This window comes from Pongo pygmaeus, chromosome 12, assembly GCF_028885625.2.
Source record: "Pongo pygmaeus isolate AG05252 chromosome 12, NHGRI_mPonPyg2-v2.0_pri, whole genome shotgun sequence".
NCBI classification, from domain to species: domain Eukaryota; kingdom Metazoa; phylum Chordata; class Mammalia; order Primates; family Hominidae; genus Pongo; species Pongo pygmaeus.
In genome coordinates this window covers 64,287,119-64,303,528 of record NC_072385.2, presented here as the reverse complement: position 1 = coordinate 64,303,528, position 16,410 = coordinate 64,287,119, and the positions used below count along the sequence as shown (strand labels likewise).

Below are 16,410 nucleotides of genomic sequence, written 5' to 3'. Positions count from 1 at the left end.
AAATTACAGAAATTGACTCAAAAAAAGTACAAAACCTGAAAAAGTCAATATCTGTGGCAAAAATTTTTAAAGGCATCAAAGAACTATACTTTTAAATAACAGCATGTCTAGAAAATTTTTGAGAGAATTATCTCATGCTTATGTACTTGTTATAAGACAAGTAATTCTTATGCTATTTTGGAAATACAGAACATATAAAAAGATGAAAATCCTCCCAAATTGTTTTGTGAAGTTAACATAATCTTGATGAAAAGTAGCTCACAACAAAAGAAACATGGCCAAATTCACCTGTGAATTTGGGTGCAAAAATCCTAAGTCAAAGAGAATTAATTTCAGAACTTTTCAAAAGTTTATTTCAGAAATGTGCAGATAATTTTTATTAGAAAAGAATTTATAAAATATATATCAGTAGGTGAAAATATAGGAATAATGTAATGATCTTGATATCAAAAAGATTCTGATAGAATTTAAAATATTACTTTTTGAAACTATCAACTGTGAATAGGAAATTATTTCCCTAACATGAATAAAATAACTATCAATAGGGTTATCTTACTTTGTATCAAAAAGGTATTTGATATTTGCTTAAATTTTTTAAACACTTAAACTGGAATTAAAGTATATTTTTAACAGAAGTAAGGATATCTAAACTATTATGAAATACTGAAGGTATTCCCACTAAAGACAAGAATAAGATAAGGGCGCCTGACATCATTTCTAATCAATGCAATAAAACAAGAAAATGTAATAATAGGTAAATATTAGAAATGGAAAATATTAAATTATATCAACAGAAATACTGTAAGAGAATTCAGTAAAATATTTAAATACAAAATAAATATACTAAGAGTAGGATGCTAAAATAGAGAAAAGTTAAACTTTACAATACCGACAATAAAATAAATCTAGGAATAAATGTTTAAAGAAGGCTGGAACTTACATTCAAAAATCACAAATTTGGAATGTGCTATTGATGGATGAGAAAACATAAAAATATAAAAGGCCATTTTCTCCAACTTAATTTATGAATTATATTATTCTAAATTATTGTTTGGAAGAACAATCAGATGAGAATAGTGCAGATAATTTTGAAAAACAATAAAGATAGACTTATAAGATCAATATTACAATACGTTGTGAAACTATAACAGTGGAAACTGCTGCTACAGATATAGACAGACACATCAGAGAAGTGGAACAGAGGTCTGAAAACACAAATGAAAGAACAAGTGAGAATCTGCCATATAAGGCTGGCATTAAATTAGTTGGAAGGTGGTAGATTATTTAACAAATGGTATTTCTGAGTTAGCACAATTGGCTGATTTAGAAAAAGATGAAATAAATTTGAACTTGCACCTCACACCTCATAGCAAAATATATTCCAGATGATAATAGTTAACATTTACTGGGTAATTTTATATGTCAGGCACCGTTCAAAGTTATTTATAGGCTCGACACGGTGACTCATGCCTGTAATCCCAGCACTTTGGGAGGCCAAAGTGCTCCCAAGGTCAGGAGTTCCTTTGGGAGGCCAAGGACTCCTGAGGTCAGGAGTTCGAGACCAGCCTGACCAACATGGTGAAAACCCATCTCTACTAAAAATACAAAATTGGCCAGGTGGCGCACTCCTGCAATCCCAGCTACTTGTGAGGCTGAGGCAGGAGAATCGCTTGAACCTGGGAGACAGAGATTACAGTGAGCTGAGATTGCACCATTGCACTCCAGCCTGGGCAACAAGAGCAAAACTCAGTCTCAAAAATTTAAAAAAGTTATTTATTATTTTCATTAATCTTTACAATAATCTCATGAGCTAGGATCAATTATTTAACCCATTTTACAGAAAAGAAAACAGAAGGTAATTAATTTGTCCAAGATAACACAGTAAGTTGCAGAACCAGATCTCTTGAATCCTAGTAGTTTGGCTCTTTAGTCCACATTCTATAAACATGGAAAAGTGAAACTATAACATAACCAAAAAAAAAAAAAAAAGAATGATTAAAGTTTTTTTTTTTTTTTTTTTTAGACAGAGTTTCACTCTTGTTGCCCAGGCTGGAGTGCAATGGCACAATCTTGGCACACCGTAACCTCCACCTCCTGGGTTCAAGTGATTCTCCTGGCCTCAGCCTCCCAAGTAGTTGGGATTACAGGCATGTGCCACCATGCCCAGCTAATTTTGTATTTTTAGTAAAGACAGGGTTTCTCCATGTTGGTCAGGCTGGTCTCAAACTCCCAAACTCAGGTAATCTGCCTGTCTTGGCCTCCCAAAGTGCTGGGATTACAGGCATGGAGCCACCGTGCCCAGCCCTGATGAAGGCCTTTCTAAAGGATATGAAAAAATATACTCTATGGGCCAGGGGCAGTGGCTCACACCTGTAATCCCAGCACTTTGGGAGACCAAGGCTGGTGGACCATCCGAGCTCAGCAGTTTGAGACCAGCCTGGGCAACATGGTGAAACCCCATCTCTACCGAATATACAAAACAATTAGCCAGGTGTGGCGGTACATTCCTGTAGTCCCAGCTACTTGGGAGGCTGAGGTGGGAGGATCACTTGAACCTGGGAGGCAGAGGTTGCAGTGAGCTGAGATCACACCACTGCACTCCAACCTGGGTGACAGAGTGAAACCCCGTCTCAAAAAAAAAAAAGAATAGACTCTATGGATTGATATAATTGGCTACCCACATAAACTTATTTAACTTCTGTACATCAAAAAATACCATCAGTAAAATTTTAAAAATCACACCCCAAAAAAAAAAAATAGCTTACATAACCAGTGTATTAGTCTGCTCTCATACTGCTATAAAGAACTACCCAAGACCGGGTAATTTACAAAGAAAAGAGGTTTAATTGACTCACAGTTCTATATGGCTGGGGAGGCCTCAGGAAATTTATAATCATGGCAGAAGGGGAAGCAAATATGTCTTACATGGCGACAGGTGAGAAAGCATGTGAGCGAGCGCAGGGGAGCTACCCTTTATAAAAACCATCAGCTCTCATGAAACATATTCACTATTATGAGAAAAGCATGGGGAAAACTGCACCTATAACCCAATCACTTCTCTTTCTCGACACATGGGGATTACAATTCAAGATGAGATTTGGGTGGGGACACAAAACCTAACCATATCAACCAGTTTCATCGTTACTCTATAAAGAGCTCTTACAAATCAATAAAAAAGGCCAATAAAAAAAGATCAAAACCTCAGTAAAAGTGGGCAAAGTATATGAGCGGACAAATCATATGTAGTGTGTGTGTATATATATATGTGGGTGTGTGTATATATATGTGTGTATGTGTGAGTGTATATATGTATATGTATATACACATATATCTTTACATATATACACACACACATTTTAAAAACTTTCATCTCACAAATAATAAGACAGTGAACATGGAAACAATAATACAATTCCTTCAGATAGTCAAATTGGCAAAAATTTTTAATTCTAAAACTCTGTAATTGAAAGTGTAGGGAAATAGAAATTCTCATAAAATAGTATTGGAACTACGAATGAATATCACTTTTTCTAGAAGACAGTTTGACAATATATTATCAAAAACTGTTAAAATGTGCATAAACTTTGACCCAGAAATTCTACCTCAAACAATTTGTTCTAAAACAATTGACAGATGTATGAAAATATTTATGGATAAATAGTTTTATCACCACATTGTTTATAATAGAGACAAATTAGATACACTCTTAATACCCAACAATAAAGAAATTCTTAACTGCATTTGGTGCTTCCATGTGATAGAAGATTATGCAACCATTGAAAATGACAGGGGAGAAATGGTCACAGTAACTACTTTAAAACTTTCATACAGATGATCCCATTTTCGTAAATAAATCCACCACTGGGTGTGTGTCTGTGTTCTGTAAAGATAAGCACAAAATATTAATTCTGAATGCTATAATTTAACACTCCCTTCTCCCTTCCTCTTTCTTGTGTATTTTTCAAATTTTCAACAAAGAACTGTGTAATCGGATGGAAAAAGGGAATTTTATTGTTAAATAAGTCATATCTCAACATTAATTCTTGACAAACCTTATATTTACACATGTCCCACTAAAGAGATGCCATTTTTATTTCTACCCTTTCCTTCATTTTTCTAGTTTCCTTGTGTTACCAAATATTTCCTGTGTGCTTTCATCTTACCCTCAGTTCTGGCATCCAAAGACATTATTATGGAGAACGTGCCAGTATGTGTGTCAGCAAAATGAATCAAATAACTAAAAGAGTTGACCTTGGATCCCTTTCCATGAACAGCACATAAAAGGCAGGCTATTATGAGATTTATAGGCAGGGCAAGTTTGAGGTGGAGAAAAGGGAGCCGAGAAGGATCAGAGCATCACCACTCACAACACACCCTTCTCTTTGCCTGTGGCTCCAGCTTTGGGGAAGGGGAAGGAGCAAGACAGGGTCTCGCTCTGTTGCCCGGGCTGGAATGCACTGCAGCGGTGCCATGATAGCCCACTGCAGCCTCAAACTCTTGGGCATCCTTCTGCCTCAGCCTCCCAAGTAGCTGGGGCTAAAGGCACACATGTCAGGCCAATTTTTTTTTATTTTTTGTAGACACAGGGTCTCACTGTGTTGCCAGGCTGGTCTCTAACTCCTGGGCTAAAGTGATCCACCTGTGTTGGCCTCCTAAAGTGCTGAGATTACAGGCATGAGCCACCTCACCTGGCCAGAAAGATAAGTTTGAATGCGTCTGTGTATCTACACATTTTTATGTATACAGGTATACATACATTTTATACATACCTCTATCTATACATATGTAGACATACATATATATGTATGTATATGCACATTTTTATTTATATATGTGTGTGCGCATGTGTATGAATTTTACATGGAAAACCAAAATATCGAAGTGAAAGGGAAAGGCTGAAAGCAGGAAGACTGGTTTACTTGGTGGCCAAGTGTTAGAAGATGAGCAACAATGAGGGCAGTGCAGAATGAATGAGTATGAAGGATCTTTACGAAACAGAATCAGAGCTTTCCCTGCTTCTCCCTGACTGTGGCAGAAGATGGCTGCTCCCTCATCCCCAGGTTCCCACTTTACATTCCCTCTATTCAAATGATCAGCCCTGACTAACTAACTACCTGTCACTCAGTGGTCATTCCAAATTCACAGGAGAGAGAATCTGATTGGTCTAGCTCAGCATAGTTGTCCAATCAACTGGTCCAATCAACTGTGGCCAAGCTCAGGGTCACAGATCACAAATGTGGTTGCTGGGGTCCATTTGACTACTGTCTGTCTTCACCTCTAGACTGTATTCTTCATGAGGACAGGGACCTCAACATTTGCTGAATACTGTCTGCAGCACCTTTGAGGACATAGCCGGCACTTAAAACCCATTTGTCAAAAGGATAAATGCATAAATAAATTAACAAATGAAGAGAATCATAGGGTAGAAGGCTAACTATTAAGTCATCCAATCCAGCCATCCATTCATTGTTCATGTGTTTAATTCATCAGTAGAGCACCATCTTCGGCAGGATTATGTCAATTGCCTTCAATATGTCAATGAGGTTTTGTGGTCTAGCCTGAGTTTACAAGAATGATTTCAGTTAGAAACTATGCTCGTAACTCCAAACAACTGACTTTGGAAACCTAATTCATTAGTTAACTTGAGAAATACCTACAGCCCTCCAAAATAAGATAATCAATGGGAGAACTAGGCCAGAGAGAAAAGGTATTTGTCAGAGGAAACTTGGCATATATGTTATACTTTTACAATCTAATTATTTTAGTGTTCTTCCTGTGAAATCCAATTTCCTTAGATGACCTCTGTTCATAGGAAACTATTTGGTTTAATCTGTGGAGGCCATAGCATATTTTTAACCATCTCCAAAGTCCAGCTCCCACTCCACGGAGCGTGCCTGATGCCCAAACAGATGTCTCATAACACTCAGCACACAGGAGCTCACCACTGGCAAGTCTTTTGCACACAATCGGCCCACACCTCTTCTCACATCTCCCTGTCATCCCACAAACCCAAATTCAGAAGTTGCAGGCAAGCTCAAACTCTTACCACAATAATAGAAAAGCAGAAGGCAGACCTCCAATTTTGAAGTTTCAATTTATTAATTTTTAAAAATCTAATGACCAACCAGAAAAATATGCAATACAAAGCATTAGCCAAACTAATTAGTATAAAGAAATGTGCAAACTGGCTGCCCCAAAAGAATTCAGATTATATTATCCAAGGAAAAGTTTTCAAAGGAATTCAAATTTTGATGGAGGCCAGGTGCAGTGGCTCACACCTATAATCCCAGCACTTTGGGAGGCCAAGGCTGGCGGATCACCTGAGGTCAGGTGTTTGAGACCAGCCTGGCCAACATGGCGAAACCCCGTCTCTACTAAAAATACAAAAAAATTAGCCAGGTGTGGTGGCACACGCCTGTAATTCCAGCTACTTGGGAGGCCGAGGCAGGAGAATCGCTTGAACCCAGGAGGCGGAGGTTGCAGTGAGCTGAGATCACTCTCACAGAGTGAGACTCCATCTCAAAACAAAAAGTGTTGATGGAATTATAGAATATTAGGGCTGAAAGGCCCTTGAACGTCATCTAGCTGGTACAACTTTATTGGACAGATGAAGAAACCGAGGCCCATAGAGAGAAAGTGACTTGCCCCAGGTTTGACAGTGAGTATGTTAGTGGAAGAACTAGAGGTAGAACTCTACCTCCTGACCGCAACCCACAAGGCAGACCACAGCCCCCCAGCACCAGTGTCCTGTCTCTAAACGCCTCAGACCATCAATGCCTGGAGTTCAAACCCAGGGAAATCCAGAACCTGATCAACAAGATCTTTCATCCTGACCATTTCATCATAACCATTTCAGAATATGTCACCTCCAATTTAGGCAAAGCTTTTTGTTGAGGAACAATTTCCTTTGATAAAGCAATCAAAGGTAACCCAAAAAGTATTGTTAGAGGTAACATTAACCTTTCGAGTGTGGAAACCAAGGGAAGTACGTAGGATTCTTGCCATCCTTTCTCCAAGAACCTAGGAGATGTCCAAGGAGACCATGGGGAGGTGACTGAGAAGCCCTAAACTCATAGCTGTGTTCATGGATCCTTGACCTTTGGAGAGCCTAAACCTGCAGGGAAAAATCAGAGCTTTCTAAGACATCTTGCTGCACCTCGGAGCTCCAATGTGTGAGCAGTATTTGTTGAGTGCCAACTTGAACTTGAACGTTGGGCTCTTTAGAGCAACAGTAGGCTCCAGAGGAGAAGCCCTTGAGGGTGCCTCAGAGGTGCTCACCAACCAGTTAAGGAGCAATGTTTCTAATGGGAAACATTTAGAGTAGAGTTCCACATGGCAAATTATATTCCTCATTGAACAAATATTTGTGGAGGGCATAGGGTGGACCAAGCTGGACATCTTGCAAGAAAAGAGTAAAACATCAATTGAAAGACATAAGCACAGACCAGATCCCAAAGGGCTGTGTATGCCAGTGGAGGTGCTTGGCTTTTATTTTAAAGGTGTTGGGGAATCACTGAAGAATTTTGAGCTGGAGAGTGAATTGACCAGACTTAGGTTCGGGAAGAATCGCTTGACTGTGTCAAGAGCTGCTGGATCGTGGTCAAGTGCTACACTGTGTGATGCTATCTACAAGTCTTTCAAGAAATGATTTGCACTTTTAGTCTATATTCAGGAATACAGTATAAAGAGGATGAGTTCCTGAGGCAAACAGAACTAGGTTTTAATCCCACTCTGCCACTTGCTGGCTGTGTAGTCTTGAGCAAGTTATTTAAATAGGTGTGAGACTTTAGTTTTTTTTCTGTACAATGAAAATAATGATACTTAACTGACGGAGTTTTGATGATAAATAAAGATGCTAATGTACCTGGACTTTTCAAATAGTCCTCCCACCACCATTAGATACCGCCAAATCAAAATGGCACTTTCAAGCCTAGGAGGAAAGCCAGCTGGCATCCTGCTAAGCCTTCATTTAGCTGGAGATATTGTTGCATTTTCTTCTTAGAATTTAATCTGAGAAATTTTTGCTAATGTGTGAAAATAATTGGCATTCATTCCTGTAAATGAGGATGCTGAGGTAAACTGAGGTCAAAGTCAAATCTTGGATCTGAATTAAACCACCCAAAACCAATACTGTAGAAAATAAAACTGGGTCACGAAGACCAGTGTTATGAAGCGAGAGTTCCAATCGTCCTAGCAACCTTTTAACCAAACACTGGTGCAGATTTGCTGGCCTACATGACACTGAGAACATCTGGCCTTTCTATTATCCTCTTGCAAGCAAAAAACGATGTTGTGTGAACTGATCTTTAGGCCAATTATATGGTCTAAATGTTACCGTGTTTGTGCTGGCACCTCTGACTCCAGGTTTTAAGAACTTATTGTAACCACACCCCTCTTACAAAGACTGTGGGTCTTACTGTATATTACCCCAGGGATTTATTGATGCCGAGTCTGCACCTTTTTTCAGGAAGATAAATTCAACATCAGTCAAATGTGTGTGCAGTGCACTGTGGGAGGTCCTATAAGAAATAAGTTACAGGACTTAGTGGCAACAGGAGGAGAGAACAAACATAAGAGAGCAGGCTCTAGGGGCTGCTTTGTTTTTCCCTACATTTTTGCTACATTTTTTCCTATTTACCAGTTTTATTATAGAAGCCAGGTGTGGAGTATAGAAGCTCTAGTCTGCAGCTCACTCAGAAGGCACTAAACTAGGAGTTGGAACACCTAATACCACCTCCAACTGGCCTTTCCACCACAGACAGGGTCTTATTGTGTCTGCACATCCCCACCTGCAGAGAGACAGCATTAGACTCCATTTGCTAAACACAATGCTCCAGGCACTGTTCCAAGCCCTTCATAACACTGATTAAGGGAGTCCTCCTAATACCTGTAAGTGACAGGCGGTATGATTACCCCCACCTCACATCACACTGTAGGGTGTCCCACAGTGGGGGCCACGCAGAAGCTGTGAGCTTGCCCCTCCCCTCTGGCTGCTCGATGAGCGCTCTGGACTTTTGTGCTCAGCTCTAAAGGACTAGGTGATGGGAAGTGCGGGGGAGGGTCTATAATGAACCACAGCACAATGCTCTGGAGTAGGTGACCCATGGGTGTACCCCTAGGGTGTTACTGACCAGAGGAAGGAGGACTCTTTGCCTCCACCATCACCATTTTACCCCACCCCATCTCCATCCCTCTGCTGCTCTGGCCAAGACACCACAGCGGCAGCTGGACGTGCTGACCTCAGGTCTTCCTCCCCACCTCCCCCCACAGCCCCCACTGCCCTCTTTCATCCCATCTTCAGAGGACAGATGTGAGAGACCATCTTTTAGTCTGTGGATGCTTTCAGCTTTTTTGAAAACCCCTGGGAATCCTAACATGGATTATGAACAGAGATATTGGCAGAAGAAGGCTGAGAGCTCCTGATTTTGTCTCTGGACAAAACAGCCTCTGGTAAAAACAGTAGAGTAACTTATTTCAATTGAAGAGAATAAGTACATGAGCTTCTGGATTCATTGATTAATTAGCCTCCCCTCTCGGCCAGCCTGGTGGCCAGCTCTAGAAGAGATCTGAAGCCAGATGAGCACTCGACCCCAGGCACCAGCAGCTCCTTCCCCAGGATGAGGGTTTCCCTTCATCTTTAAAGGATGTGAATCTCTTGAGCCTCTCTGTCTGACTTAGCATGTCTAGGAACGAAAGGCAGAACAGATAGCACAGTAAATCCCAGCTCTAAATTGTCGTCACGGGAATTCATCACAGATGGTAATCATTAGGGCCCTCACATCTTAAAGGAAAGCTTTATCCAGAATCATAAATAAACTGTAACCAAGGCTTAGATTTATAAAGCTATAAAAGAGGGCAGCTTGAACAGCCGGGAATGTACAGTACTGGGTTACAAAATCGGCATCATGCCTGAAAGGCTGGACATAAACCGGGAGCTCTGGGCAGTGCAGCGAGGAGGGGGTAAATTCTTTCTGCGGTGAGTGGAGCCCCAGTCACAGCCTCCCCCGCTTAGCACCTGGTTTAATCACATGAAATGCAAGCTCAGAGAAACAGGGGTGCTAGCATCTAAACATGACATTGCAACTCCTAAACCAATTGCAGTCCCATCGAATTTGGCCCTTCCTCACCAAGATGCCCTCTGACTAATGCTATGTCCTAGGAATTAACTTTCACTTTATTGCTAAGGTTTCCCACCCCCTACTTTTCCTGAGTGGCTCAAACAACTCCGTTTTTACCAAAAGTCCCTGTACCATGCAGAACACCCTGTGAGGCTGTGAGTTGTGGAGCAGCAAAGCACAAAACAAGGCTGCAGCCTTCCAGAAGTTTCTCGTCTGGCCTGGGAGGCAAGGCACTTACAGATGAAGTAACTGTAGTGTGCAGGCTGCAATGTGTGGTGTAGGCTGTAACTAGAGAACTCAAGGAAGCAAAGGGTAAGTGGAGGCTGGAGTCACTGTGGGGGAAATGTGTGGAGGAAAAGGGACATGATTTATGACTTGAAGGACGCACAGGGCTGTGCACAGGGAGGGAAGGTGTGCTCAGCATGCAGCTTGTCCCTGCTGTGACCCATCCTGAGCCAAGTCTCTAATAGCACACTCTCATTTTCCTCTTGTCCTAGAGCTAATTTAAGCAGTAATTGTTCCCCAAATTCCACACCTCACCCTCTTCATTCCCATTCAGGCTCATCCCTAAAAGGCCTAGAAAGGGAAACTCTGTGCTCTCTGGACATATCTCGTTCAGGCTGGACACCACAGGATAACTTCCATCCTGGAACATGTGGCCAGGAACAATTCCACACCCCAGCCCCAGGCCTAGCATGGAGGGCAGCTTCAGAGAGGAGCAACCCCACCCCGGCCGCTGTGGGGAGCAATTCTGTAAGCATCCAGACATGCCAGAGAGAGAACAATAAGATGCCCCACAGGCATGGGAAGTGAGGGAGGCCAGGAGACCTCAGGGGGGTGGGTACCCCCCCAGGCAAGTGGCCAAGCAAAGAGAGCTCACACCAGCACGGAACATGGTGAGCAGAACCCCCGTCTCCCCTCCGTTGCAGAGCTGAGTGTTGCACAGAAGTTCCTGAGTACCAGATGAGACTAGGGGGTATCTACTGGGGGACAGAGAAAGCATGCCTATGACTCTGGAGAGCAGAGCAGAGATACTATAGGGGAGACAGGGCTACTTATGGCTGGCTTTGGATGCTGACTTTCAGGAGGCTGCTGTAAGGGGTTCCAGGGTCTTCTCTGCATTGTTCAGTTGAGTACCCAAGAAGGGTAGGAGAAAAGCAGAATTCAGGGTAGATGCCTGCTTGGCAATAGAATGTCCCCAGGTTGTATTTCTTAAGGTACACAGGTTGTCAGTTCCTGTGACAACAACTAAGTGTACCTGCACAGGTGCAGCCGCATGTAGAAGAGGGATTCCCACAGCCAGAACAAGGGCAGGATAAACTGTTTATTATTTACTAGCACTTTGGAGAAGGCAAGGCATGGATGAGGAAGCTGTATTGATCACATCAGTAGAGATAGCTGCCTCCTTCATTCGTTACCTGGAACAAGTGGTTGAGGGGGCACAGGCGAGGGAAATGCATCAGGGCCTCCATGACAACTCCAATCACAGATTCTAGCTACATCCTTGAATTACAATATAGGAGAAGCTCGTTGTGTTAACCTTCTGCCATTTCCAGGCATGTAATTGAAATAATCAAAATAAATTACTTTTGTTTATGAAATATGAGGACCCCTTCCAGAAGGCAAAGTAGCAGCAGGAAGAATAATTCTGGAGTCTATTTTGGGTTAGAATCACCAACCCCACCTCTTCCTAGTTGTGTGGCCTTGAAAAAGTAACTTCGCTTTTCTGAACCTCTGTTTCCTCATTTGTGCAACGGAACAGTTAATAATACCCGGTTAGCCGGGCTGTTGAGGAGATTCAGTTTGATGACCCCTGTACACAGCACCCAGTTAAGGTCAGTCTCCTTCCCTTTCTCCCACTTGAGAGAGTTAGACTCCAGGAAAAGATGAATTTTAACAGTTTTGCAACACAGTCCAGGAAAAGGAAGTGGGGAGCTCACTTGTCCTCAAGTTCTACTATGTGCCACTAGAGAGTTGTCACCAACAGGGGCCGGCTTTCCACATATTGCTTGCAAGCTGCGCACCACAGCACCACAGGCCCTGATGTGAGGCCGTCCACTCACGTTTCCTTCTCTACAATTCTCTTCTAGGGGCGCTGCATCAACTTCACCAGGGTCAAGAACAACCAGCCAGCCAAGTATCCGCTCAACAACACCTACCACACCTCCTCGCCACCTCCTGCCCCCATCTACACCCCCCCACCTCCTGCACCCCACTGCCCTCCCCCGCCCCCCAGCGCCCCCACCCCTCCCATCCCGTCCCCACCTTCCACCCTTCCCCCTCCCCCCCAGGCTCCACCTCCCAACAGGGCACCTCCTCCCTCTCGCCCTCCTCCAAGGCCTTCTGTCTAGAGCCCAAAGTTCCTGCTCTGGGCTCTCTCAGAAACTTCAGGAGGTGTTAGAACAAGTCTTTCCAATTAGAGAAGAGGAGTGGTGATAAAGCCCACTGACATTCACACATTCTAAAAATTGGTTGGCAATGCCAGTATACCAATAATCATGATCAGCGGAAAGAAACAGATATTTTAAATTGCCAGGAAACAAATGATGAGGCAACTACAGTCAGATTTATAGCCAGCCATCTATCACCTCTAGAAGGTTCCAGAGACAGTGAAACTGCAAGATGCTCTCAACAGGATTATGTCTCATGGAGACCAGTAAGAAAATCATTTATCTGAGGGTGAAATGCAGAGTTGGATAAGAAATACATTACTGGGTTTCTAAAATGCTGCCTTCCTGCCTCTACTCCACCTCCATCCCTGGACTTTGGACCCTTGGCCTAGAAGCCTAAGGGCCTTCACCCCTGTGCACCACCCAAGAAAGAGGAAACCTTTGCCTACAACTTTGGAAATGCTGGGGTCACTGGTGTGGTAAGAAACTCAACATCAGACGGGTATGCAGAAGGATGTTCTCCTGGGATTTGCAGGTATATAAAAAATGTATGGCATCTTTTCCTTGCAAATTCTTCCAGTTTCCAAGTGAGAAGGGGAGCAGGTGTTTACTGATGGAAAAGGTATGTTGCTATGTTGATGTGTAAGTGAAATCAGTTGTGTGCAATAGACAGGGGCGTATTTATGGGAGCATCAGTCAGTTTCTAAAACCCACAGGCCATCAAGCAGCTAGAGGTGGCTGGCTTTGGCCAGACATGGACCCTAAATCAACAGACAATGGCATTGTCGAAGAGCAACCTGTTAATGATTCATGTTAAAAATCAAGGTTTGGCTTCAGTTTAAATCACTTGAGGTATGAAGTTTATCCTGTTTTCCAGAGATAAACATAAGCTGATCTTCCCAAAATACCATCATTAGGACCTATCACACAGTATCACTAGTTTTTTGTTTTTTTTTGTTTTTTTCCTTGGTAAAGCCGTGCACCAGAGACTTCTGGGTAGAGCTGAGAGACAATGGTCCTGACATAATAAGGATCTTTGATTAACCCCTATAAGGCATGTGTGTGTATACAAATATATTTCTCTTTGGCTTTTCAACATAGAACCTCAGCTGTTAACCAAGGGGAAATACATCAGATCTGCAACACAGAAATGCTCTGCCTGAAATTTCCACCATGCCTAGGACTCACCCCATTTATCCAGGTCTTTCTGGATCTGTTTAATCAATAAGCCCTATAATCACTTGCTAAACACTGGGCTTCATCACCAGGGGTAAAAACAGAGATCATTGTCGTGGACCTCCTGCATCAGCCTATTCAAAATTATCTCCCTCTAGCTTTCCACAAATTCCTGTCCCAAGCCCCCCAAATTCTCAAATCTTTTCTGGAACAAAGCAGAATATAAAATAAATATAAATTTAGTGGCTTGGGCTATGTTCTCCAAAGATCCTTTAAAAATACATCAAGCCAGCTTCATTCGCTCACTTTACTTAGAACAGAGATATAAGGGCCTGGGATGCATTTATTTTATCAATACCAATTTTTGTGGCCATGGCAGACATTGCTAATCAATCACAGCACTATTTCCTATTAAGCCCACTGATTTCTTCACAATCCTTCTCAAATTACAATTCCAAAGAGCCGCCACTCAACAGTCAGATGAACCCAACAGTCAGATGAGAGAAATGAACCCTACTTGCTATCTCTATCTTAGAAAGCAAAAACAAACAGGAGTTTCCAGGGAGAATGGGAAAGCCAAGGGGCATAAAAGGTACAGTCAGGGGAAAATAGATCTAGGCAGAGTGCCTTAGTCAGGGACCACGGGCGCTGAATCTGCAGTGCCAACGCCAAACTGACACATCTCCAGGTGTACCTCCAACCCTAGCCTTCTCCCACAGCTGCCTGCAACAGAGCCTCCCAGCCTTCTCAGAGAGCTAAAACCAGATTTCCAGACTCATGAAAGCAACCCCCCAGCCTCTCCCTAACCCTGCCACATTGTCTATTTTTTTTAGAACACTAGGCTTCTTCTTTCATGTAGTTCCTCATAAGCAGGGGCCAGAATATCTCAGCCACCTGCAGTGACATTGCTGGACCCCTGAAAACCATTCCATAGGAGAATGGGTTCCCCAGGCTCACAGTGTAGAAACATTGAGCCCATCACAACTGTTTTGACTGCTGGCAGTCTAAAACAGTCCACCCACCCCGTGGCACTGCCGCGTGATTCCCGCGGCCATTCAGAAGTTCAAGCCAAGATGCTGACGTTGCTGAGCAACGAGATGGTGAGCATCAGTGCAAATGCACCATTCAGCACATCAGTCATATGCCCAGTGCAGTTACAAGATGTTGTTTTGGCAAAGCGTTTTGATGGAATAGGGAACTGCAAATGTATGATGATGTTGAAAAGGCTCAGCAGGATTTGTTCTTAAAACCGACTCAGTGTGTCATCCCCGGTTATTCAGAATTACAGTTAAGAAGGAGAAACTTCTATAAGACTGTATGAACAAGGTGATATCTTCATAGTGGGCTATTACAGACAGGAAAATGTTTTAACTGGTTTACAAAATCCATCAATACTTGTGTCATTCCCTGTAAAAGGCAGGAGACATGTGATTATGATCAGGAAACTGCACAAAATTATTGTTTTCAGCCCCCGTGTTATTGTCCTTTAGAACTGTTTTTTTTTATTAAAGCCAAATTTGTGTTGTATATATTCGTATTCCATGTGTTAGATGGAAGCATTTCCTATCCAGTGTGAATAAAAAGAACAGTTGTAGTAAATTATTATAAAGCCGATGATATTTCATGGCAGGTTATTCTACCAAGCTGTGCTTGTTGGTTTTTCCCATGACTGTATTGCTTTTATAAATGTACAAATAGTTACTGAAATGACGAAACCCTTGTTTGCACAGCATTAATAAGAACCTTGATAAGAACCATATTCTCTGTTGACAGCCAGCTCACAGTTTCTTGCCTGAAGCTTGGTTCACCCTCCAGTGAGACACAAGATCTCTCCTTTTACCAAAGTTAAGAACAGAGCTGGTGGATTAATTAATAGTCTTGGATATCTGGCCATGGGTAACCTCATTGTAACTATCATTAGAATGGGCAGAGATGATCTTGAAGTGTCACATACACTAAAATCCAAACACTATGTCAGATGGGGGTAAAATCCATTAAAGAACAGGAAAAAAATAATTATAAGATGATAAGCAAATGTTTCAGCCCAATGTCAACCCAGTTAAAAAAAATTAATGCTGTGTAAAAGGGTTGAATTAGTTTGCAAACTATATAAAGATATATGCAGTAAAAAGTCTGTTAATGCACATCCTGTGGGAATGGAGTGTTCTAACCAATTGCCTTTTCTTGTTATCTGAGCTCTCCTATATTATCATACTCAGATAACCAAATTAAAAGAATTAGAATATGATTTTTAATACACTTAACATTAAACTCTTCTAACTCTTTCTTCTTTCTGTGATAATTCAGAAGATAGTTATGGATCTTCAATGCCTCTGAGTCATTGTTATAAAAAATCAGTTATCACTATACCATGCTATAGGAGACTGGGCAAAACCTGTACAATGACAACCCTGGAAGTTGCTTTTTTTAAAAAAATAATAAATTTCTTAAATCAACTCTTTTTTCTGGTTATTTATGTTTGTTATAAAAATAAAGTGCAACGTATTCAAGTCCTCAATATCCTGATCATAATACAGTGGTTGCTGTGCTATACATTAAATTACATTTCTCAAATGATTTCATGCCTTCCACTAATTTCTCTGTCTGCATTACTATCATTTCTTCCTTAGCTGTCAGACATTCAAAATACTTTTTTATTTCTCATAACAAATTTCAAATTAAAAATGTAATCCATGCTAAGAGAAAATAAATAAAAAGTGAAAACA

General features: G+C 41.7%; 1 protein-coding gene across 1 annotated transcript in view; it reads left to right on the top strand.

Moving 5' to 3' along the window:
* ANTXR1 (ANTXR cell adhesion molecule 1) overlaps window positions 1–16,140 on the top strand; it is a 237,497-nt gene extending 221,357 nt beyond the window's left edge. The window contains exon 18 of the mRNA XM_054474123.2: window positions 12,209–16,140. Within this exon, the coding sequence (XP_054330098.1) occupies window positions 12,209–12,469 (261 nt within the window). The 3' untranslated portion in view covers window positions 12,470–16,140. The remainder of the gene's footprint in view (window positions 1–12,208) is intronic.
* The last annotated feature ends 270 nt before the right edge of the window (window positions 16,141–16,410 follow it).